General features: G+C 53.9%; 1 protein-coding gene and 2 gene segments (V, D, J or C); 1 reads left to right on the forward strand and 2 right to left on the reverse strand.

The window, feature by feature from the left end:
- Positions 1-5,147: 5,147 nt before the first annotated feature.
- LOC127026682 (T cell receptor alpha variable 4-like) lies at positions 5,148-11,142 on the reverse strand. The segment is given in 4 exon segments: positions 5,148-5,268; positions 6,406-6,506; positions 9,990-10,270; positions 11,091-11,142. Coding segments are annotated over 4 exon segments (555 nt in total).
- Positions 11,143-17,177: 6,035 nt separating this feature from the next.
- Positions 17,178-20,078, forward strand: LOC127026683 (olfactory receptor 6F1-like). The gene is given in 4 exon segments (XM_050912009.1): positions 17,178-17,367; positions 17,712-17,749; positions 17,752-17,808; positions 19,134-20,078. Coding segments are annotated over 4 exon segments (1,230 nt in total).
- Positions 20,079-21,701: 1,623 nt separating this feature from the next.
- LOC127026684 (T cell receptor alpha variable 12-3-like) lies at positions 21,702-23,542 on the reverse strand. The segment is given in 3 exon segments: positions 21,702-21,779; positions 22,383-22,714; positions 23,497-23,542. Coding segments are annotated over 3 exon segments (456 nt in total).
- Positions 23,543-24,576: the final 1,034 nt, after the last annotated feature.

A 24,576-nucleotide genomic window follows, 5' to 3' on the forward strand; every position in this document is an offset into this window, starting at 1 on the left:
TGAGAATGGCACTTGAAACAGCCCCACTGGAGTGATCCAGGCTGATGTCGATTGCCTGCTCTGGACCCATCCAGCACTTGAGCTGAGGCTTCTGCCTGCACTGCTGCATTCCTGCCTGAGAAATCCTGGGGCCTTTCATCCCAGTGCTCACAAGAAGCCTTCACTGGGGCATGGGCATGGCCCAAACCTGGAAATGAAAAGGCAGTGGTGCAGAAAATGAAAGCACAGCCCATATCATTAGCTGGGATGGTTTGCATTCAAGATGAGCTTGTCAGAAAATTGGTACCTCTGCAAAGGGTGCCTCTGGTCCTGCGACAGTGAAGGACCAGTATAAAAAGCAGCCCAAGTCCCTGCTCTCTCATCCACTTCTCTTGCCTCCTTCTCCTTGGGAACCAGGTGAGTCTTGAAACCCCTTCTCCTCCTCTTCCAAAGTGAGATCTCCACTTGATGGACATCTCAGCTGATGCTGGCTTTGTCATATGTTGGGGCTTGGAGCGCCTTGTCATGACAGAGGGAAGCGGGGAGAAGGTCAGCTTAGAGAAAGGCTGGGACATGATTTGGTGGCTTTTGGTTTATGCAGTAGGAGAGAGCTTCCTTGGGTCAGGCTGCTCTTTGCAGCGCCCTAGCCAGATGAGGCAATATGAAAACTGTGTGGTTCCTAGCACGGCCTCCAACTTCCCACTCATTGGTGGCCTTGGCTCCTTTGGGACAGGGTAACCAGGCTGCTCCTCACCCATGCTTGTGCTCTGCTTCCTCCCTGCCCTCTCTCCTAGGTGCACCTCTGGCCCTGAGACATGTCCTGCTACAACCAGTGCCAGCCCTGCCAGCCCTGCGGCCCGACCCCGCTGGCCAACAGCTGCAATGAGCCCTGTGTCAGGCAGTGCCAGAACTCCACTGTCGTCATCCAGCCCTCCCCTGTGGTGGTGACCCTGCCCGGCCCCATCCTCAGCTCCTTCCCGCAGAACACCGTTGTGGGCTCCTCCACCTCTGCTGCTGTTGGCAGCATCCTCAGCTCTGAGGGAGTGCCCATCACCTCTGGGAGCTTTGACCTCTCTGGCATTTCCAGCCGCTACTGTGGCAGAAGGTGCCTCCTCTGATCAAGACGTTGGGAAAGCCCCATGGAGACATCTTGAGGAACTCAGAATGTGGTGCTGGGCAGCGGATCGATCTTTTGGATGTTGTTTGCAGGATAGCTGACTGACCTTGCCTTTCTCTCCCTTTTCATTGTTTGCTTTGGTTCCCCTGGGCTGCAATGTCCTCCCAAGGCCAGCCTCGTGGGGACCATCCGGCTTCTCCCCCTTTGTGGGGCAGGCAGACAAACATCATGCAGGAACTATGCCACAGCCAAGGAGCGCAGACTCTCTGCTGCCCTCAGTGCTCCCTGCACTGCTGACTTCCACTTGGAGTGACTTCCCTTCCCTCTTTCATCTCATTAAAGCTCTGCTGCATTCAAGCCTGGCCTCCATGTGGTCCTTCCCTCTGTGGACACTCCCCAGGCTGCCAAAGGAGAAAGGTGTTGCTCTGGGGTGGAAGGGGGTGAGGGCACAAGGAGACCCTTCTCCATTCACAGAGGAATGGGAGGTTGGGGCACCATGTAGGGGTGCCTCTTTTGGGTACTGTCCCTTGGAGCTGAGGAAGACAGCCCTGGCTGCTCTCTGTCACTGACCATCAGGCCTTGCCTTGCTGTGTCTCTGCCCACAAATGCCCAGAAAGGCAGGAGGCCCGGAGGGGTCAGCAGCCCCATGAGCTCTTGAGGAAGGGCGTTCCTCTTGTTATGGCTGGAGCTGTGCTGGGATGGTGGGCGGTGGGCATGGGGGTCCTGGAGATGCTTTGCTCTGCAGAATAGCAGGAGTGGTAATGCAGGGAACAGCCTCTGGGAACGCCCATGGCTTCTACTCCACCTTCCTCTCCCCTCCACCGCCCAATCTAGGGGCCATGGCCAGCAGGCATGGGCAGGAGTAACAGGGACATGCTAGTACGAGGAGTAGCTGCTGAATGTCTCAAGGCTGGGAACTGGAGCTAAGCCTGTGGGAGCTGAGGGCAGTCAGCACAGACATGGGGACAGTGAAACGGTGTGTTTCTGAGGGAGATCAAATTGCTTTGATACAGAGCACGTAGGAGAACATGAAGATCAGCAAGGACGAGGGTACTGGGTGCACTTCCCAAGAGAGCTGCAGGCAGGCTCAGAGCTCTTGACTGCTTCACTGGTCCCCCCCAGAGAGTTTGTGCTCAGGAATTGTCTGCCATTCTGGGGGGATAGGTTTTTTTTACATGTAAATCTCATCCCTTCTGACCAGTGGAAATGTCTCTTGGCAGCCACTACAGTCTCATATCCTATTTCCTGCAAGAAAATGCAAATGTAGTGACAAAAGTGTAGAAGTGGAAGAATGGAAATCCCCATGCCAATGTCTTCCACCGAGAGGGCATTATGGCTAAGAAAGCATGTCTCAGAACCACTGCTATTCCACACGTACTCTCACCACTAATGTTTGTTTAAACTGCCTGTGGTGGGTTGACCTCGGCTTGCTGCCAAGTGTCCACCAAGCCACTCCATCACTCCTCTTCCATCAATGAGAGAAGGAGAGAAAATACAACGAAAAACTCGTGGGTGAAGGTAAGGACACAGAGATTCATAATGCATTCATAATGCTTCATCTCTGCTGCTCCTTCCTGCTCATGCTCTTCCCCTGCTCCAGCATGGGGTCCCACCCATGGGACACAGTCGTTCATGAACTTCTCCAACACAGGTCCTTCCCACAGGCTGCATTTCCTCAAGACTGTACCCATGGGGTACAGTCCTTCAGGAACAGACTGCTCCAGCGGGAGTCACCCATGGGCCACAGCTCCTGCCGGAAAAACTGCTCCAGTGTGGGCTCCTCCCCATGGGCCACAGTTCCTGCCAGGAGCCTGCTCCAGTACGGGTCCTCCATGGGCTGCAGCTTCCTTCAGGACATGTCCTCCTGCTCCATCATGAGGTCCTCCATGTGCTGCAGCGTGGATAGCTACTCCACCATGGTCCTCCATGGGCCACAGGGAGACAACTTGCATCACCATGGTCTGCACCACAGGCTGCAGGGGAATCTCTGCTCTGGCACCTGGAGCACCTCCTCCCCCTCCTTCTTCACTGACCTTGGTGTCTGCAGAGTTGTTTCTCTCACATTTTCTCACTCCTCTCTCCCGGCTGCTGCACAGCATTTTTTACCCTTTCCTAAATATGTTGTCACAGAGGCGCTGCCAACGTTGCTGATTGGCTCAACTTTGGCCAGCGGCGGGTCCGTCTTGGAGCCGGCTGTTACTGGCTCTGTCTGACGTGGGGGCAGCTTCTGGTGTCTTCTCACAGAAGCCATTCCTGAAGGCCCCCCCTGACCAAAACCTTGCCCCGTAAACCCAATACACAGTCTTTACCCTTATAATATTTTGTGTGGTAACTGTTTTGTAGATAAGAACTTGGGCCACAGGGTAAACTCAGCCTGCCCATGGTAACAGAGGAGGCTGCAGGCAGCTCCCACTTGCTACAGGCAATTACACCACCTGCACCTGCATGCCAAACACAAGGGGAAAAAAGGCCAGCTCATCAACTAAAGCCAGGAGAACAACAACAGAAAAGAATACATGAACATTCACAGGGTAGCCAAACCATTTTTTCCAGCTGCTCTGTAAATTAATGTCACTTCTGCATTTCTCTGCCTTCTGAAGAGAGAGTATTTACCCTAAAGTGAGTCTGGAGAAAGCCTCACTACTACAAATCACCTCTGATGTCCCAGCCTCAGCATCTGTAGCCCAAGGGGAGTCTGGCTTGTCCCAGGCACACAACCCTCCGCTGTCACATGATTGTGTTACTGCTGCTCCCTTTGCAGGGGCGCGGGCTGGTCCTAGACCCTTGAGGAGACCACTAAGACAGGCAGGAGCCGCTAAGGCTGTAAAATGGGCATTTGGGGGGCCTAGAGCAATAGGGATATTCTGGAGTTTTTAAATCATCCTTCACACACAGACTTGGGACTTGGACATGTTCAATGTCTGCAAAGGCCATGACAGCTTGGACTCCGCTGTCATTTCTCTCTGTTGGTAGGAAAACAGCTGACTGAACCACTATCAAACCCTTGAGCTCACTAAAGCTGATGGGGCTGGCCAGCACCTGATTTGTTGCCTTAACTGTAGGGTCTGAAGGACTTGCTAGAATCATCCCAAGAGGCTGAGCGCTGGTGTCTGACACCTTGGTTCTCAGTGTTGTGTGTGCATATTCATGGTCACATACATGTTCATCTGGCTGTACTCATGTGTGCAGTCACATGTACATCTGTGTGCCTGGGGTAATGCACATGCAAGCGTGACTGTGTACAAATAGTGTGTGTGTGTGTGTGTGTGTGTGTGTGTTTGGGCACACCTGTTCATGAGTGTGTATGTGTTTTAGCACATGCACGTGCCTTCATGGAGGTGACTATGGACGTGTGTGGCATTGATCTGCATATATGTAAGTGCGTGGGCATAGGTGTGTGTGGATGTGTGCTTTTATGTATTATCATTTGTGTGCAGAACTGTACATATATCTATGCAAATGTATGCGTGCAGGAGCACCCACATCTAAGCATTTGCGTTTGAGTATCTGTGCATGCACATTGGTCTGATGGAGTGACTGTGCATGTGTCTACACATGGACTCCTTTGGAAACGTGTACACACACCTCTGTGTGTGCACACGTATAATTTGCCCTTTGGGTGCATGCAAACTCACATGTGTGGTTGTGCCCATGTGGGTGGGACCATGTGTGTGTGCATGCCTGTGAGTACGCATACCTCTGTGTGCGTACAGGGGTGCATGCGTGTGCACCCATGAGGGGGTGCCTGTATACATCTTTTTGGATGAGCCTGTGTGGGTGGGTGTGCAATTCCCTCCACTCACTTTTGACGTCATGAGTGATCTCATTATGACATCAAGGGGCAAACCGGGAATTGTATTGAAACAGTGATCTGTCACAGGCATCCCACCAAGGATGAGATGTGGTGACTGTGCCGGTTGCCCCATGACCGCTGAGCTGTTCCTGCCAGAGGTCATCTGAGAAACACTCTGAGGGATAGGAAACTGGAGAAGGGGCCTCCAGCAGCCACCTAGCCCAACCCTGTGTTCAGAGAGGGTCTCAATAGGTCAGGTTACTCAGGGCTGAGTCCAGGCAAGTTCTGAACACTTCCAATGACAGAGATCCCATAACCTCTCTGCACAAAGTACTCCAGCACTTGACCACCTTCATGGAAAGAGTTTTTTCCCTGGTATCTAATCACAATTACCCATTATTACACCTGTGCCCATTGGCCCTACTCTAATCATAGTTTATCTCCAGAGTCTTGCTCAATCTTCTCTGTATCCTCCAGTGAAGTGGTAGTAGGCAGCAAGTATGTCTTCCCTTAGCCTTCTGTTCTTCAAGGTGAGCAAGCCCAGCTCTCACAACCCTTCCTTGCACATCATGAATCTGGCTACCTGACCGTCTTGGTGGCCTCCACAGGACTCACGCCTGTTGATCAATAGCCTTCCTGGACTGGGGAGCCCCAAACTGGCTGCACTGCTCCAGATACAGTCTCACAAGTCCCAAACAGAGGAGCAAGATCACTTCCCTGGACTTGCTGGCTACACTCTGGGTAATACAGCGCAGGATGCAGTGGACCTTCTTTGCTGCAAGGGCACACTGCTGGCTCGTGTTCAGCTGGGTGCCCACTAGGACCTCACATCTTTTTCTGCTGAGCTGCTTCCGAGGCAGTCAGCCCCCAGCCTCTGCTGGTGCATGGGGTGGTTCATGCTTGCTCTTGTTGAACTTTTTGTGGTTCTGGTCAGCCCATTCCCCCAACCTGCCCAGATCCCTCTGACTAGCAGCCCTGCCCTATATTGTACTGACGACTCCCCACAATTAGGGGTCCTCCGCAAACTTGCTGAGAGTGCATTCCTCCCCACCATTCAGGTCATTAATGAAAATATTAAACACTATTGGTCCCAGTATTGACCCCTGAGAGTTCCCACTGTGGTTATTGGCTGCAGCTGGACTTTGCGCCACTGGGCACAATGCCCTGAGCTCAGCAGGCCAGCTAATTTTCCAGTCCCCTTCTTGTCCACCTATCCAGCCACATCTCACCTGTTTGGTGAGCAGGGTACTATAGGAGAGAGTGTCAAAAGTCTTGCTAAACTCAAGGCATACCACACCCACTCCACAGTGCCGCTCACTTCCTCAGAGAAAACAATGAGGTCAGTCAGGCATGATTTGCCCCCAGTAAACCCATGTGAGCCGCGCCCAGGCGCTTTATTGTCTTTCATGAGTTTAGAAAAGGCTTCTAAGAGCTTCTTTTCAGGGACTGAGTGGAGACTGACCAGCCAGCTCCTTTAACTCCCTTGGCTGTATCCCAGCTGGTCCCATGGACTTACGTATGTCCAATTGGTAGGAAGAGCTCCTTAATTCTTTCTTCTACTGTGGGTGCTGCTTCATTCCCAGAGAGTCTACTGGGACGCTCAGGTATGTGATGGGCCTGAGGAGAAGCCATATCAGTAAAAACTGAGGACAAATATCCGCTGAGCTCTTCAGTCTTTTCCCTATGCCATGTTCCTTTAGTTCAGTACCTGTCCGGTCCAAGGTCTCAGCCCCTGCCTGACACAGCACCAGGCTGATGGGCTGCACAGGTACAGCTGACATTGACCTGGACACGAGGCAGGGCTGTGTCTCACACCAGACAGCACTGACACTGCACTGGAAGCAGATCCACTCGGGCATAGCCTGAATGAGGTTGGCAGGATTTCTCAGCCTTTCTCCTTGCCCATAAAGCAAACCCCTTCCTTTTGAACTCTCTAGATCCGGGGAGAGCGGTGTCCTGGCCTAGAAAAGCAGGGAGTGGGGACTGCCAGCCATGCTGAGGCATTCCAATATTGTTTACACTGAATTAAACTAAGGATCCAAACTGGTGTGAAACAGTCCTTGTTGGGGCCTGGAATTGGCAGCAGCGGAGTGTGACCTTTGGCGGAGTAGAAAAAGGAGGACTGAAGATACAGAAGGTTGCATTGCAGTGCCTGTGCTGAGGACAATTCTCTGCTAGGTTTGTTCTGTTGTTGTTCAGCTACACTCGGGCTCCTTCTGACTCTGGCTGCTCTGTGGAGTTCATTGACAGAGCAGTGGAGAGTGCCACTGCCATGAGCAGAACAATCCCTCATGAGAAGGGACACACACACACACACACACACACACACGCACTCATGCACATCAACATGGAATCAGGCACAAATTTTTGCACCCATGTGCATTCACACTAACCCAGCTGCACACAAGTGCACACAAGACATGAACACACAAAGGAACACAATCAACTGTGCACTCTGCTGTGGACATCTGGGGACAAGCGCGGCAGGGCTAGAGCATTCTGGGGAAGGACAAGGCCCCAGACATGGGGCCCACACCCCTCTCCCTGGTGCAGAAAAGGAGGGGGCAAAACAGGCCACCAGAATTTTCCTGGGATCATGGTTAGGCGGGACAGGGTCAAACCCAGGCGCTGAGCCACTTCTTGCCAACAGGGCCCCAAAGAGCCCCAAAGGAGTGACCCAGACGGACATAATTGGCCTTTACTGGACTCCTCCAGCATGTGAGCTGAGTCTTCTGCCCACACTGACATGTTTTGCTCCAGAAATGCTTGGCCCTCTCATCCTGTCATGCAAAAGACACCTTCACTGGGGAATGTGCCTGGCATAAAGCAGGAAATGAAGAGACAGCGATTCAGGAAGCCAAAACACAGCCCATAGCATTAGCGGGCATGTTTTGCATTCAAGATGAGCTTGACAAGTACTTTTGAAGAGTGGCCATACACCCCTTAGCTTTCTCGTAGGTCACCAAACCTGGTTGCTGGAGAATGTTCCTCATGTCAGCACCCAAAGACTAGACTGTATCAGCCCTCATGTCTTCCCCGGCTAATGGCAGCACCCATAGCTGCTCCAGCTAATTGGCAGGCACCAGATACATTTTTTCCACATAGTCCATCCCTGCTTCACCAAAAGCCCTGTAAAGGAGCAGAAGAGCAAAACTTAAGTCCTCCACAAATTTGAGAGAGTGCTATTTCCAGAGCACTTCCTGATACAGCAGTTGCCAGCAACTGTAACACCACAGAATACTCTCAGGCATAACAGACAGCAAGTGATTGGCATTCGTCAGTCAGCAAGCAGTTGCAAGTGAGCCGGCTGCACAGCATCAGAGCAGGTGACAGGGAGATAGACAGGATTTTCTCTGGCAGCTTGAAGAGCCCCAGACCCCAGCTGCACTAGAGAAGCAGGAAGTCTCTCCCCCTAGTATTAAGGTAAGTGCAATCTCTGGGCAAGGTGGAAAAGGAAAAGGAAAAGGAAAAGGAAAAGGAAAAGGAATTTCACTTGAAGGGACCTACAACTATCATCTAGTCCAACTGCCTGACCACTTCAGGGCTGACCAAAAGATAAAGCATGTTATTAAGGGCACTGTCGAAATGCCTCTTAAACATTGACAGGCATGCGTCATTGATCACCTCTCCAGGAAGCCTGTGCCAGTGTTTGACCACTGTCTCAGTAAAGAAATGCTTCCTAATGTCAAATTTGAACCTCCTCTGACACAGCTTTGAACTGTTCCCACGCTTCCTGTCTCTGTGTATCAAGGAGAAGAGATCAGCACCTCCCTCTCCACTTCCCCTCCTCAGGAAGCTGTAAAGAGCAGTGAGGTCACCCCTCAGCCTCCTTTTCTCCAGACTAGACAAACCCAAAGTCCTCAGCCGCTCCTCATAGGACATACCTTCCAGCCCTTTCACCAGCTTTGTTGCCCTCCTCTGGACACATTCAGGTACCTTAACATCCTTTTTAAATTGCGGGGCCCAGCATTGCACACAGTACTCAAGGTGAGGCCACACCAACACTAAATACAGCGGGATAAGCACCTCTCTTGACCGGCTGGTTGTACTGTGTTTGATGCACCCCAGGATGCCCTTTGCCCTCTTGGCTGCCAGGGCACACTGCTGACTCCTCTTGAGCCTGCTGTCAACCAGCACCTCCAGATCCCTTTCTGCAGGGCTGCTCTCCCAGTTTATACCTGTGTCCGGTGTGACTCCATCCCAGGGGCAGAATCTGGCACTGGGTCTTATTACATTTCATGCCGCTAATGATTGCCCAGTGCTCCAATTTATCTAGATCCCTCTGCAAGGCCTCTTGTCCCTCGAGGGAGTCAACAGCACCTCCCAGTTTGGTATCATCAGCAAGCTAAGCTATGATGAGACACCCACTAAGCTGAGCATCTCTCTGGAGCATTTGAGATCAGTTTATCCATGGCACCATGAAATCCTTGTGCCACGTCCTCATGTGAAGGATCTCCAGCTGTCACTTTGCCTTCATGAAAGGCAAAAAGAGCTGAGCATCCTTGGCGAGAGGAGGACAGAGGCAAGAGGAGAACCAGCCTGACATGGGTGGGATGGGAATCTGTGCCCGCTGTGATGCATTTCTGAGACAACGCTGGCAGGCCTTTACAGACAGGCCAGAGAACGCCACGTTACCCAGCGCACTCTGAGCCCCTTCTGGGGAAGCAAGAGAGCCTTGTGGGAACCGCCCTGCTCCCCTCCCCGCCTTGCACAGACCGTCTCACTCTCCCTCTGTAGCACTGACCAAGCGTGGCTCGGTGCTGCCTTCAGGAGCACAGATCCACAGCAGCCATCAATGAGAAGAGGGGCTGAGCCCAGGCATTGACTCCAAGGGGGACCTGGTGATGCCGGTGCCACGGTTGATGCTGAAGCCGGTGCCGGTGGCGGTGCCGGTGCCGGTCGATGCGGGAACCGCCCCAGGGCCGGGCATGGCCGGGCATGGCCGGGCGGGGCGAGGCGGCTACGGCGGGCGGAGCGGCAGCGCCCCCTGGCGGGCCCGCCCGGGGCTGTCCCCCCGCCCCCGACACACACGCCCGGCCCCGCCCGCCGCGGTTCCTGCCCGGCCGCAGCCCCGGCTCCTCTCCCCGTGTCTCCCAGGGCGCAGTAATACACCGCCGCGTCCCCGCGCCGGGGCCGGGCGAGCCACAGGGCGCTGGACCGGCGGTCTGCCGCCACCGACAGCCGCCCCGCAGGGTCCCGCAGCTCTTTGGACCCTTTAGTGCCGCTCACGAGGAATGCGGGGCCTCGGCCCGGGAGCTGACGGTACCAGAGGATGAAGTCTCTGGTCTGTATGTTGGGGTGTGAGCAGCTGATGCTGATGCCGGTGCCCTCGGTGGTCTCTGCCAACGGCTCCTGCTGCACCTGGGCTCTGCCCACTGCTACTGCCGAGAAAGAAGAAGGAAAGGGCAGAGATCACCAAAGGTCGCCCAGCTCTGATGGCTCTTTTCCCAGAGAAACAGTCAGGAACAGTGGCAGTGAGACAGAGCCAGACTGGAACGGATGGAGACCTGTGCCCATCAACAGAGACGGAGAGTGATCCCGGTGTGAGTGTGTGGAGCGAGGGAATTTGAAATTGATGAGTGCAGAGATAGAATGAAAGTCAGGTGCGTGCATGGATGGATGGGGAGAGGAACAGGAGACAGGCGAGTTGAATGTGTTACAGTGAAGGATGGAGGGCTGAATTCAGAACACGAATAAATGCTGGATGCACACCGGGATGAGTGGGTGTATGGCACGGTGCAGGAAGGCAAACTTGTGCCTACAGATATGAAGGAAATGGAGGGAGAGCTGAGAGAGGGGTGTCAGAGTAAAAAGAGGGGTTAAGGATGCTAGATGCATGGAGAGATGGGGGAAAAGATGGTTGAGTGGATGGATGACGAGAGGAAGAGTAGACAGGGAGAGGGGTGGTTAGAGTGAAGGAGAGAGGGCTATAGGCAATAAGAACTGCTGAACGCACGGGGGAAGGAGAGGGTGCATGGAAAAGCAGGCACACATGCAAGAGGTTCGTACCTAGAGAGGTGGTAGAGAAACGGGGAACAAGAAGAGAGGACTCGGAGGGTTTGGAAAGGGGGACGAGGGATGGCGGAGAGGCGGGGAGGGGGAAAGACACGCTGAAGGAGAGGGAAGAGGTGGCGGTGGGCTCCCTGGGGAACACCCCGGGCACAGCCCCGGCCCCCATCCACCGCCGCCAGCCCCACGCACCCAGGAGCACCGCGGCCAGCCCCGCCAGCCCTGCGCCCCGGCACCGCCGCATCCCGCCGCTCCGCCGCCCGCGCCTCGCTGCCCCGCGCCAGCCCCGGCCCTCTGCTCCGGCCTCGCCTCCCCTCCCCTTCCCTTCGCTCTTCTCCCCTCTCCTCTCCTCTCCTCTCCTCGCCGCCGCCAGCTCCGCCCCGGGGCTGAGCCCTGCGCCGGCGGCGGGGCCGGGGGGGGCGGGCCGGGAGCAGAGCGGCCCGGGGAGCGCGGCGCTGCCGAGCCCTGCTCCCCCCGCACTGCCCGGCGCAGATCGAAGCGGGACGAGCCGCCCTCGCTGGAGTACCCGGCGCTGCCGTAGCTCATGAAACCCGGCAGCAGGAACGGGTCGGGTGTTGCTGCTGGCCGCGGACAAGGCGGCCCAAAACCACGCCGACCGCGCCCGCGGGCCGCTCGGGCTGGTGCTGCCCTTGGAGCCGGTACCGCCGGCCGAGTGGCCCGTGAAAGGCCGGCAGCGGGCCCGGGAACAGCGGCTGGGAGGGCGGAGCGAGCGGGAAGGCGGCGCCGCGGCAGAGACCGGCCGGAGCGGAGCTGCCCGCAGCGACACTGGGTGTGCGGGAGTGCGGGCGGAGGCTGACCCCGGCACGGGCACCTCGGCCACGGGGACGCCGGTGCCCTGGAAGCAGCCAAAGGGGAGGGGGAACGGCACAGCAGCAGGGCATGGCAGGAAGTTTCGGAAGGAAAGTGCTTGCTATTTTTACAGTACGCTTATTTTCTCGAAATGTCTCCTTGGAAAACTGGACATTTAAAACTCGATCTGGAAGGAAAGGGCACGGGGTTCTGCTGGATGCTCTCATCCATCAGTATAAAAGGAGAAGTAAGCTATCAGGTGGAGTCTCCAGGGGATGCCATGCAGGTGTCGACTGTCATGCAACAATGCAGGAAGAACCAAGTGCTGAAGGGCAGTTCTCGGGGCAAGGAGGGCGGGCAGGGGAGGAGGTTGTGGGAGCAGGGGAGGTGGCACAAGCAAAGGGGGAGAAGCTGAACTTAGAAGAGGAGGAATCAGTGCTGCTGGGAGACGTATAAGAGGAGGAATCAGTGCTGCTGGGAGAGATGTGGTCTGGGAGGGAAACGGCACCTTTCTGGAGCCAGATGGATCCTTCCTCCCTCACAAACACAAGAACAAACCCAGCCCTCCTTTCCAGCACTTTCTCAGGCGGCTTCTCGCCCCAGCTGGCACCGTGACTCACAAGTCCATGATCCTCCCTCCTCTTCCTCAGTCCACAGATGTCTCATGTAGAGGGAAAATACCTAGTGACTCTGGCCCAGCCCCTCCCAGCAGGCAACCTGGTGAGGTCAGCTTTCATCTCCTGATTCCTCAGGGTGAACAGGAGGGTGTTCAACAGGGGCATCTCTGTGGTGCAGAGCTCAGCAGCCATGCTGCGCACAGGGTTCTGGGATCCTGTCCTCAGGTACTTGAGACCCCGGGCACGTAATAGCTGGCCACTACATTGAGGTAGGCGGTGCAGATGGAGAAGGTATGACACTTGCCTAAGGCAGAGTGGACCCTCAGGACAGATGAAATGATGCACACGTAGGAGGTGAGGATGGGGGTGAAACAGGTCACAATGAATCCCATGTGAAGGAGGATCACCTCTCCTTGAGGTTGGTGCCCCACCAACTGGCCTTAGCACAGTTTGGATGTCACGGGAGGTGGAAGGAGCCAAAGCTAATATTCGCTCTACCCGTTCAGAAATACGTGGGGAAAGGAGTAGGGATCCACACAGGGAATCTGTGGAAGGAGGGGTGGGGCTGCCATTCAGTGTTTAGCATCTCAGGTCCGGGACCACGGCCAGGGTGGGGAAGTGTCCAGAGCTCCCCAGAGCAGAGATTTCCAGGCTACCCGGTGCACCTCCATGAACACCAAGAGCAGAGCTTGGCTAGCCCTGTGCCCCAGCCAGGGGGAGATGTGGCAAGTCCCTCCCTTGGCTTGCCCCTTGTACTCCGCAAGAGCTGCAGGAGTGTTCAAGGTTCTGCGCGGGTAGGTGGTAACTCCGATCTCTGTGCAAGAGGTACCTGCCATTGCAGTGGGCTTAGCTGTGCCAAGCAACCCAGACTCCTTCCCCAGATTAAATAGCTCTTTCCATTGACCACCAAAGAAGCCCAGAGAAAGCCTCACGTGCCCAGGAGCACCACCGCCAACCTTGCCAGCCCTGCACCCTGGCTGTTGGGAGTGAGGAGGCTGAGAGCCTCCCTTCAGCTGCCCCTCTGCAGTCCCAGCACGATGCCTAAAAGTTGTGCTGAGGCAAAGGGAGTGTGAGGATAAATGTGCCCATGGGCACGTAGGGGTTAGGGAGGGTAGGGGAAGAGGGGGAATCACAGAGTCAGAATGCAGGTGAGAAGGGACCTCCAGAGGTCATCTAGATCAACCCTCTGCTCGGAACAGATCCCATTAGATCAGCTTGCTCAAGGTCACATTCAGTCCAGACTTGAACACCTCCCAGGACGGAGATTGCACAATGTCCCTAGGAAACACATTCCTTTTCTCATTATTTCTTCTAGCCTATTGCTTAATCAGAATTCCCCATGTTCTATCTCCTGGGCACTTCCAGAGACTAGGTCCACCTTCTCTGTCTCCTCTGAACAAGTAGTTGTAGAAAGCAGGAAGGTCTCCCCTGAGCCTTCCCTTCTCCAAGATGGACAGGCCCACTTCTCTCAGCCTCTCCTCACATGTCAGGTTTGTCACTCCCCTAATCGACTTGGTGGTCTTTGTTGGACTTGCTTCAGTATGTTGATATTCTCCCTGGACCAGGGAGACCCAGCCTGGATGCAGTACTCCAGATGTGGCCTCACAAGGGCCAGAGGGGCAGGGTCACCTTCCTGGACCTGCTGGCAACACTTTGACGAACACAGCTCAGGATGCAGTTGAACTTCCTTGCTGCAAAGGCACACTTGCTGTCTCATGTTCAGCTGGGCATCTCCTAAAACCCCACACCCTTTTCTGTGGGTCTGCTTTGTAGGCAGCCAGACCCCAGCCTGCATGACTGCATGGGCTGGTTCGTGCATCAGATGCAAAAACTTGCCCTTGCTCTTTTTGGCCTTCACGAGCTTCCAGTCAGCCCATTTCGAGCCTGTCCAGGTCCTTTGAACAGGAGCCATGTCCGACAGTTACGGCCCCTTCCCCTTGCTGGGTGTTATCCACAGACTTGCTGGGAGTTCCCCACTGCCCGCTACTCGTGACGTTCATGAAAACATTAAATGGTATTGGTCTTACTACTGATCCCTACTACTAGACCCCACTAATAAGTGTCGGTCAGCTGGGCTTTGCACCAAGATCACAACTCTGAGCCTGGTAGTCAGCCAGGCAGGGAGATGGGCTTAGAAAATTTACCCACTGTGCACAGCCCTTGTCAGAAAGAGGGTCAGAGCTGGACATGACTGTGGGAGAGCAGCAGGCTTTGGGGAATGCGGTCTCAAATCCAATGTCTCTTCCCTCCCAGAAGCAGTTGCTGGGCACTCAGGCTGAGATGCCAATGCAGGGCATGAAGATCCTTGTGGGCTCAAGCCCAAAGCAGTCAGCAGTTCTTTGGCTTCCCTGGAGGGGCAGGAAAAGGAGGGCTCAGGAGGCAGGGGCTGCATTTCAGTGCCTCTTCCCTGGACAGATCTCTAGCAGGCTGGTGCCATCACCGTTCAAGTGCACTCGGGCTCCTTCTGACCCTGGGAACCTGCTGCTCTGTGGTGCTCATAAACAGAGCAGTGGAGAGTGTCCCTGCCATGAGCAGCACATTGCCTCGTGATGAGGGACACACAAGGACACACACACACAGGCTCATGCACACCAGCATGGAAGTATACACAAATTTGTGCTCCCACATGAATGCACACAAAGCTGGCTGCTTACAAGTATATGCAAACAAGAACAGACATAGGAACACAACGAACCATGGACTCTGCTGAGGACCCCTGGGGACTGGGCGGTGTTAGGCAGGATGGGGTCAAAACCTAGCAGCACAACGCCTACCTGTGGGGAGGCAACAACAAGGGACCATCAGGGTGAGCTGAGGAGGGAGGGAAAGACAAGGACATGGCACGTCCTCATGCACAGGAGCCCATGGCATCCAGCTGAGGATTGCTGGAGCTTCTTCCCGAGAATGGCACTTGAAACAGCCCCACCAGAGTGACCCAGGGTAACGTCACTTGCCTGCTCTGGACCCTTCCAGCACATGAGCTGAGTCTTGTGCCAGCACTGCTGCATTCCTGCCTGAGAAATCCTGGGGCCTTTCATCCCAATGCTCACAAGAAGCCTTCACTGGGGAATGGGCATGGCCCAAAGCTGGAAATGAAAAGGCAGCAGTGCAGGAAACCAAAGCACAGCCCATATCATTAGCTGTGATGGTGCGAGGGAGGTGAGGGCACAAGGAGACCCTTCTCCATTCACAGAGGAATGGGAGGTTGGGACACCCTGCAGTGGCTCCTCTTTTGGGCACCATCCCTTGCAGCTGAGGAAGTCATCCCTGGCTGCTCTGCTGCCAGTGACCATCAGGCCTTGCCTTGCTGTGTCTCTGCCCACAAATGCCCAGAAAGGCAGGAGGCCCTGAGGGGACAGCAGCCCCATGAGCTCTTGGTGAAAGGTGTTCCTCTTGCTATGGCTGGAGCTGTGCTGCGGTGGCAGGAGGTGGGTCTGGGGCTCTGGAAGATGCTTTGCTTTGCAGAATGGCAAGAGTGGTGAAGCAGGGAACAGCCTGCGGTGTATTTCTGAGGGAGATCAAATTGCTCTGATACAGAGTATGCAGGGGAATGTGTGCACCCATGAGGGTATGTCAAGGGTCCTGCTAAAACCAAGGTACACCCCAGCCAGTGCCCCTCCCCTTCCCCACAGTGCCAGTCACCTCCTCACAGAAGGCAATGAGGTTGGTCAGGCATGATTTGCCCTCAGCAAACCCATGTGAGCTCCTCCCAATCCCCTTCTTGCCTTTCATGAGTTTAGGAATGGCTTCTGAGAGTATTTGCTCCATCTTCCTTCCAGGGGCTGAGCAGGGGCTGTCCAATCAGCTCCCTGAATACCCTTGGATGCATCCCATGAGATCCCATGAACTTGTGTACATCCAAATGATAGTAAGAGCTCCTTAGTTCTTTCTTCTTCTACTGGGGATGCTGCTTTATTCCCAGAGAGGCCGCAGGGAGGCTCAGGGATGTGGTAGGCCTGAGGAGAAGCCATACCAGTAAAAACTGAGGAGAAATAGGCATCGAGTACATCAGCCTTTTCCCTCTCATTTGTCACCAGGTCCCCATCCTCACTGAGCAGTAAGCCCACATCTCCTTAGCCTTCCAAGTACCTCCATCCCATGGCAAAACACCATATCCATGTCCAAGGTACTCGAGGACAGATGGGTAGCAGGGAGAAAGCTTTTATTTGGGTGAATGGTCTCAAGCTGGGCACGTTACTCTCATTAGCCGCATCTCCCCATCACACCAAGTGCAGATCATGTCTCACCTCAACCACATTGAAGCTTTGGACACAAGACTTGCAGAAGATGACTCGGTCAAGTCCAACACCTGTGCAGTGGCCCTGGACGTGTAGACAGCCTTTCTTTGGGTGTGAGTCTTCTCAGCTAACGCTAGATGCCTAGAGGTCAAGACGTGTATGTGTGTGTGTTGTCCAAGCCAGCTGTCTAGTCTATCTTGAGTGCCAACAGAAGAAAAGTAGGTGCTTGTAAGGCATGGATTGCCTGATCTGTATGAGACAGGGTGAACTGAGGTTTGACAGTGCCTGTTTCTCTCTGCTGATGATCAGTGGAGCAAAGATGAGGAGCTCACCTGGAGACAACTGCTCTGGAGGCAAGGGAGATCAATTTCCCCCTACTCATGCCTTGTCTGACTTTGCACTTAGATCTTTACTTAGATCTTCACTTCAATGAAGACTGAAGACCTGGGCCTTAACTGCGGTTAGAGGCTTGGAAATGAGGTAGGTGAACCCCTTCCCTTACTCTCTCTGTTTTCATGTGTCCACAGCTGCCTTTAGTTATCTCCCACCCTGGAGGTTTCAAGACCACGTTAGTATCCAGCACCGAATACTTGACATTTCCAGTCGCTTGGGACATGACTATTTCAGACATCTCCTGCATGTCAGCAACTGGCCATGCCTTAGAGAGCTGTGTGGCTGTTCCTTACTTGGCCTGTGTGAAGAGAGAGCATTACCCATCTCCAACAAGCCCACGAGATCCCCCCGAGATCAAACTCCCTGTGGCGCACAGAGGGAAAACAGAAAACCGTCTCCTCAGTGTGGCCAGTTTGAGCTTCAGTGTGTTAATGAGGTGGGTGTGGGGATGTTCTTATGCTAACAATGCTGGTGACACTCTGATGTATGCTCTCACTATATGGAGCTAAACTGGAGAGAGTTTACACTGTGTGTGTGCACACAAGGCCCCCCTGTGTGGAAGCAGAGTGGTGGCTGTGAGGGGGCAAGAAAATCGGGAGCACAAGCTGTCAATGCCTACTAGGCGGATGGAGAGGAAACAACGGCAGGCAGTTGTGTACAGCTGGAAGTGAGTCCGCAAGGTGAGAGCTGTTCATCCACACTTCTCCTGACGTCACTGCATCCAGAGCTCCTCCAATAAATCAACCCCTTTCCAGTGTTCTCCCTCAGCCAAGCGGACCATGGCTTCATGGCTTCGTCTGGAGGATGGTGCATGAAGAGATATCGTTTGGATCATTTCCATTGGCTGAGCTGGTGAGTGAAGCCGGCCCAAGACCTCTAGCATAGACTTCCAATGCCTTGCATGTTTAAGGAGAGCCAGATTAAGTGGGATTTCTCTGCTCTTTAGCCACATGAGATTTCTGGCATGTGAATTCCTAAGGAGGAAGAAAGGAGAGAAAGGGATCCTTCAGATGGTGGTTCAGCTCCATCTGTCTTAGATACCCACCTGAGGATGAGATCGGTTCTGCCCTAGAGAACTGATCAAGAATCCTCCCTTGTCTCCAGGGAGGGCATAGATGAAACCCCTTGGTTCACCTGGCTTCTCAGCAGAGCTACCTGGGAGGGGACTCAGCTCAGAGAATTTTGCCTTTGACCACTGAGACATGGATATCTCTGCCCAAGTTGAGACGTCCAATTTATTCATCTAAGCTGCTCGCTAGACTCCTGCCTTAGTCCTCAGAGACAAGCTCGCACTTCTAGAGGGCTTTTAGCCATGTATGTGAGGCAAGATGAGCCATGTCTCTTTCCCAGTGCCTTTTCTCTGTCCAAAGAAGGGGGGTAAGCTGAGGAGCTGAGATAAGAGTATTTCATCATACATCTTTCCACTTGGTCAGCAGAAGTCCCTCCCCTGACTCTGAGATGGCAAAATTACAGAGGTGAGTCTTACCCCTAGTAGCTATGCTGAGAAGCAGACATCAGTGGAGGTAACGGAGGTATTTGCAAAAGCTTCCTGTGCTGAGACTTGGAAGAAAGTAAATATACAAGACCACAAGTCCTTGAGTAATGACTGTCATGCTAGCCTGCTGCCCTGTGCTGCTGCCCCAGTATTCTGCAGCTCAGCTGGAAACCCCTGTGATCAACTAAAGAGGCGAGAATATCTCTTCCAGTGCCACATTGTCATGACAGTATTCTGTTCCCTCAGTCTCATTTGCAGAGATTGCAACTCAGGATTTCCTGCCTTGAAGAGTGCAGGTATGTTATTCCCTTCCTCTGCAACAGCCTTTCACGTAGCTGGAGCCCCTCAGCCTGCCATCCACAGTTTCCTAAATGGGATTTTCATCTCAGGGAAGCAATTGCTTTCACCATGTTCTAAAGGAGAGGCCTGCGCTTGATCCGATAAATAATTCTCCATGTTCATTTGATGGTGTAGGCCTGACCTTCAGGGTCAGATCTAGTTGTCCAAACGTGTTTCTGCAGCAAAGGATTTCCCTGACCATTTTAACTTAGGTTTTGATGCTGTTTTCCCGTGCTCTGCACCAACTGCTTTTCAGGGACGATGGCTTTCTTTCACTACTAGTAGCGTCTGAAGGACCAGCACAGGCATGCAAACTCTCACAGAAATGTTCCTGTCTTTGCAGATGGACCTCAACACTTGGGGGCACACGGCGAATAGGACAGGTGTGGAAGAATTCATCCTTCTTGGCTTTCCAGGTGCGTGGCATTCCCAGGTCTCCCTTGGCATAGTATTTGCACTGACGTACTCCCTGACACTAATAGGCAATGCATCCATCATAGCCCTCGCGTGGATGAACAGCAGCCTCCATACCCCAATGTACTTTTTCCTCTGTAATCTCTCCTTTCTGGAGATCTGCTACACGGTGGGCATTGTTCCCAAAGCCTTAGGAGTCATGCTGGGGACTAGCCGGACCATCTCCTTCAGCGTCTGCATCCTCCAGTTGTTCGTTCTTCTCCCCCTAGGCTCCACTGAGTGTTTTCTCCTGTCTGTCATGGCCTATGACCGCTCCTCAGCCATATGCTACCCCTTGAGATACAGCTCCCTCATGAACAGCGTCCTGTCTGCTCAGCTGGTGCTCAGCTCCTGGCTGGGAGGCTTTCTGGCCATCTCACTGCTGACCTTTCTGACATCCAGGCTGACGTTCTGTGGGCCAGATGTCATCAATCATTTCCTCTGCGATATAGATTCCTGCCTTGCCCTCTCCTGCAGTGACACGTGGCCTGTGGAACTAGTGGCCTTCCTTGTCTCCATAATTGTTGTGGCGGCCTCCTGTGTGGTCACCCTCATCTCCTATGTGTACATCACCTCTTCCATGCTGAGACTCCAGTCAGCCCATGGCCAGAAAAAGGACTTTTCCATTTGCTCTGCCCATCTCAGTGTCGTCATGATCTGGTATGACTCCACCGTGTTCCTGTATGTCAAGCCGTCAGCCAAGAACTCCCTGGATCTGAACAAACGCGTGATTACCTTTCACACAGTTGTAACTCCTTTGCTGAACCCCTTCATTTACACACTCAGGAACAAGGAAGTGAAGCAAGCTCTGGGGCGGGCTTTCCAGAAAAAGTGAAATGGCTTTTCAAAGGGCCTCAGTGGGAGCAAACAGATTCATCCCCTCCCTCCCATGACTTCTACCCTGCGCAAGTTCCTCACCAAAGTGTAGGCGCACCTGGGCATCACAGGTAGTGAGAAGCCACCAGTTCCCCAGTGAGCTCATCTCACTCACAGCCATCTTAGGCTGGCCTGAGCCTCCATTCTAACAGTCCCACCTCCCTCTGTTCACTCCTGGGTAAACTCAGAATGCTTCACAGTGCTGTAAAGACCAGCGCTTGGAAAAGGTCCCAAACCCCACCCAGAAACAGTTCTCCAACAGAACACTGGAGGAGTGGTCCTCCCCCAGGTTTGTATTCCAGTTTGCTAAGAAGTGCTCCATTTTGTCAGGGATTCATCTGAATCCCCTAAAGAAGTCCCAGCAGCTGGCTCATTGCTTTAGGAAATGGGCATGTATTTCTCCGTTTAGTCTGACATTTTCTGGATGCATCTATGCCCCGTTCTTGCGGCTGTTTCACAGAATCATGCTATGGTTCCAGATAAAATTTGGTAATGTCTGGGATCTCTACCTCTAGCCATTATTCCTAGCATAAGACAGCCAACAAAATTTACACTCCCCTTCCTTCCCTCTATCCAGTATCTGAACGTACTTTTAAATTTTTACTTAAAAATATGCAAATTGCTCTGCTTCATGCGAGATGCATCAGGGCATTTCCACATCTAAAACCCCACATCAGTTCTTAACAGTCCATCATTCCACCCATTTTGGGCCTTGTCGTGGAAACACTTTAATGTGGTGATTGGCAAAGCCCCCAAACTGCAGAGCTGTGAAAGGCTGGCTGGGTAGCAAGTCTCTCTTTACACTCATTGGGAGGACATTAGCCCTTCCAAAGGGCACTTGATTTTCCCCTTCCTATGATTTTCATTTCAGAACAGATGAATCACGTTCTCAAAGCTCTTCTTTCTGCACACTGACAGTGAAGGGAGTCCATGCGACCACTTCATAAGGAGGAGGCATCAACACGGCAGATACACTTCTGTGAACAGCGTGGGATTGATTTCACCTGAGGGTAGAGCTCTCCGAGTGAGACGGTTGAGTCCGGACTGAACGTCTACTTGTCCCTTCCTTCTGGAAGCAGTGGTGCTTCTGGAGGTGATTGTCCTGTGTCCACCTGTCCTGGGCACTTGGCTCTTAGACCTGCAGCCAGGCCCAGGCACCTCTGCAGCCCTGGCGAGCAACCCAAAGCAGGACCTGAAATGGCCAAGGGACCTGAGACACAGCGGAGTGCAGGACACTGAGGGCTGCCGTCAATTCCCCATCAACGCTGCCTAGAGCCCTCTGAGATAAATAGGGGCGTGCAAAGCCTCCAACAGGGCTGGCAGAGCAGACCCACGTCACTTGCGAGAGGCAGGCCGTCCTGGAACAGCACTAGGACAACCACCAAGTACCCTGGGCTTTCTCAGCTGAACTGGATGATGCTCCATGAGCAACAGACTCCAATTCATAGGGTGGCATCCAGGTGGAAAGCCAGCACCCTCCAGCTGAGCTGCCACATGCAGTGCTGGGGTGGGATTGCCTGAGAATAGGTCCCCAGAACCATTCCTGTTGCCTATGGGAGGAGACAAGATCACTGAGATGTGATTACCAGCTGTTGGACAGAGAAACCAGCATGGACTCAGGGACATAGGGGTTCCTCCCAGCTGAGCACTGGCGGTTTCCCTGAGAAGGAGAAGAGACATGAAAAAGAGCGGGACCACTCTCCGACAGTGGATGAGTGCAGGAAGGGTTTGAACAGAGAATCCTGCCCAGTGTCTGGCTGATGGGTCTTTTTCACTTGCTGACACCCAGATGCAGGGCAAGGAAGGGCTCTTCCCTTCTTGGGCTACTATGGCCACGTGGCAAAACCGTAAGAGCAGTTGTGCCTCCTACCACAAGCTTCGTTCTCCAGCTATGGCCATCAGTGGAGGCATAGGGAAAGGGAACAGGAAGACAAGCTGATAGGTTACTTGCCCTGAGTACTCACTCCAGTGTACCAGCTGTTTTAAGCAGAGGGCATTTACAAGCCTGGTTTGGCTTGTTTATGGTGTAGCCTCCAACGGGTCTGCCTCAAGTCAGGTGTCTTGGACTCTTTTCATCATCGAAGACCCTGGATCTAGACGCAGCTGTACAAGTCACGCTGGCACGTGCTTCACAGCAGCACAGGCGGGGGAGGCAGAGGCTCAGCCTCACCACAGCCCCCAGGTGCTGCTGCTGGGCAGGCTGACCTCAGAGCTACATGCAAGCAGTGGCAGGGAGGGAACTGCTCCTCAGAGCACCACCCACGTTTCTGTGCAGTGCTGCATGCTGTGGGCACCAGTGTGGGCTCAGTGCACAGAAATAGGCAGCGCTGTCCTGGAGCTCGGCATCCCGCACATTCAGAAGCACCTGGGAGGTCTCCGTAGACAGCACAGAGGAGAACCTCCCTGAATCCACCTGAGGTTTCCATTTCCACACCCACAGCAGCATCTGAGGGGGCTGGCTCTGGCGCTGCTGGTACCAGGAGATGTAGGGATTGGCATAGCTGGTGGAGAAATTGCAGTACAGAGCTGTGCTGTGTCCTGCCTGGACAGTCATTTCTGCTGGAAACTGGAGCACAGAGTCCTTTTGGGCATGACCTGTAAAACCAGAAAGGGCTTTCAGCTTTGCTTGCCTGTGTACCTGTCCGTCTATCACTTCATCAGCTTGCTCACTCTCCCCACTTTCCAGCTCACTTTTCCTAGCCTCTGAAATGCTGAGCGGTTTGTCCCTGCACGCTTCTTTCTGCAGGTTCTTGCCCCTCCTCACCCCCCAGATCATCCTGCTTTTCAGCAATACTCACTGGTCTTTCAGTCCACTGATTCTCTCCATATCTGCCTCCGATCTGTGTTAACTGCTGGTCTCTCCTTCAGCAGCAGAAGACAGGAGCTCTTCCTCTCCCACCTCTGACTACATTTTCTTGCTATCTTCTTGCTAGAACAGTTCCTCCATATGACACACCGCGTCCTCTGCCCTTGCCCTGTCCTTGTATGGCATTTCAGCTCTTCTTGCATCGAGTTGGCCTTCTCTGTCCCCCAAGGTTTACGACCATCCCGACAGAGATTAGTAGCATTTTATCCAATACCTCCAGGACAGAAGCTCCTATAGGCCGCATCGCTCCGTTCCCTAGCATCTTTCCCTCTCTCAGGCTTCATATGTATTAGCAGTACATTCAAGAATGCTCAGTACCTGCAAATTCAAGGTGAGGTCTGATTGCTCCTCTGATGCCCATTTCTCATGACATCTCCCAGATTATTTGCCATACCTGTCTGCAGAAACACTCCCAGATCGCCCAGGGAGTCAGGACTCACGTCTCCTCCCTTCCACCACCCACTGCGCAAACTCTTGCCTCATTCTCCCCAACCTGAAAGTCACATCTCACCAAAGTCTGCCAGTCCCACCAGTGCTGCCAGGAAAATCAGGACCATGTCATGCTCTCCCTTCATGGGGTGCCCAGGGACCTGCCAGCATGAGGGACCTGAGGCTTGCAACGTCACCTCTTCTTCTGCCTCTGCCAGATCAAAGAGGCCTCCAAACCACAGCCCAGAGGGTGGAGCAAAACTCTCTCCCTGCTGCTCCAGGCAGGCCTCTTTGGGTCTGTCCCCCAACCTCTACCACAAGAAGGCTCTCTAGAGAGATAACAGACTCAGGGTTTAAGTCCTGTCCATCAGAGGGACAGACAACCCTCATGAACTTCTCCTGACATCAACCACCTAGCCAGCTGCACAGGCCTGCACCCAGCTCTGCAGGAGGTGGAGAAGGCGCCCCTGCACCCACCCATGTCCGCCCTGTCCCTGGGACCGTCTGGATGGAGAGAGCACCAGGCACACACTGAAGTGCCGGGACCCAGGTGTCGCACACTCTCTCCCTTCGCCTCTGGCCATGGAGGAGGAACCGGAAGAGAAACATCTCTGTAAAGAGCGTCTGCTGCACAAACCAGCCGCCCAGAGACAGACACACTCCCACACTCTGGCAGGGGGAGGACATGGCAACACAGCTCTCTGTTGTACAGGCAGTCCCTCCGTGTCCCTTCACCCACCCACATTACCCACAGCCTCCAGCTGCTCGTCCCACCCTGGGCCCCAGAACCCCAATACCCAGGCAAGCAAAAGGGCTACTTGATTTTAATGTCTTCTGACGCCTGCTGCCTGGAGCAGGGCTCCTCTGCCACCTCTCACCCGGGGCCCTTTGCTCACGCAGTTGGCGGGGACTGCAGCAAGCAGGTTATTAGCATAGCAGCCCCCATTCACAACCCTGCTCCCACAAGGCCTTCAGGGTCCTGTTGTTCAGTCGAGGCCACGGCAGAAGGATGGTGGGCTGCCCTCTGCTCTCCAATGACTGCAAACCTGCCAGGAGTTCCCTTGTAATACACCTATAGCTGCCACAACAGTCCCCAGCTGAGGCAGGGAAGAGGGCCAAACCTTGCCTCTCTGCCTCTGAAGGCTGTGAACATGGACTTTCA

The sequence above is a fragment of the Gymnogyps californianus genome, chromosome 28, assembly GCF_018139145.2.
Source record: "Gymnogyps californianus isolate 813 chromosome 28, ASM1813914v2, whole genome shotgun sequence".
NCBI lineage: Eukaryota > Metazoa > Chordata > Aves > Accipitriformes > Cathartidae > Gymnogyps > Gymnogyps californianus.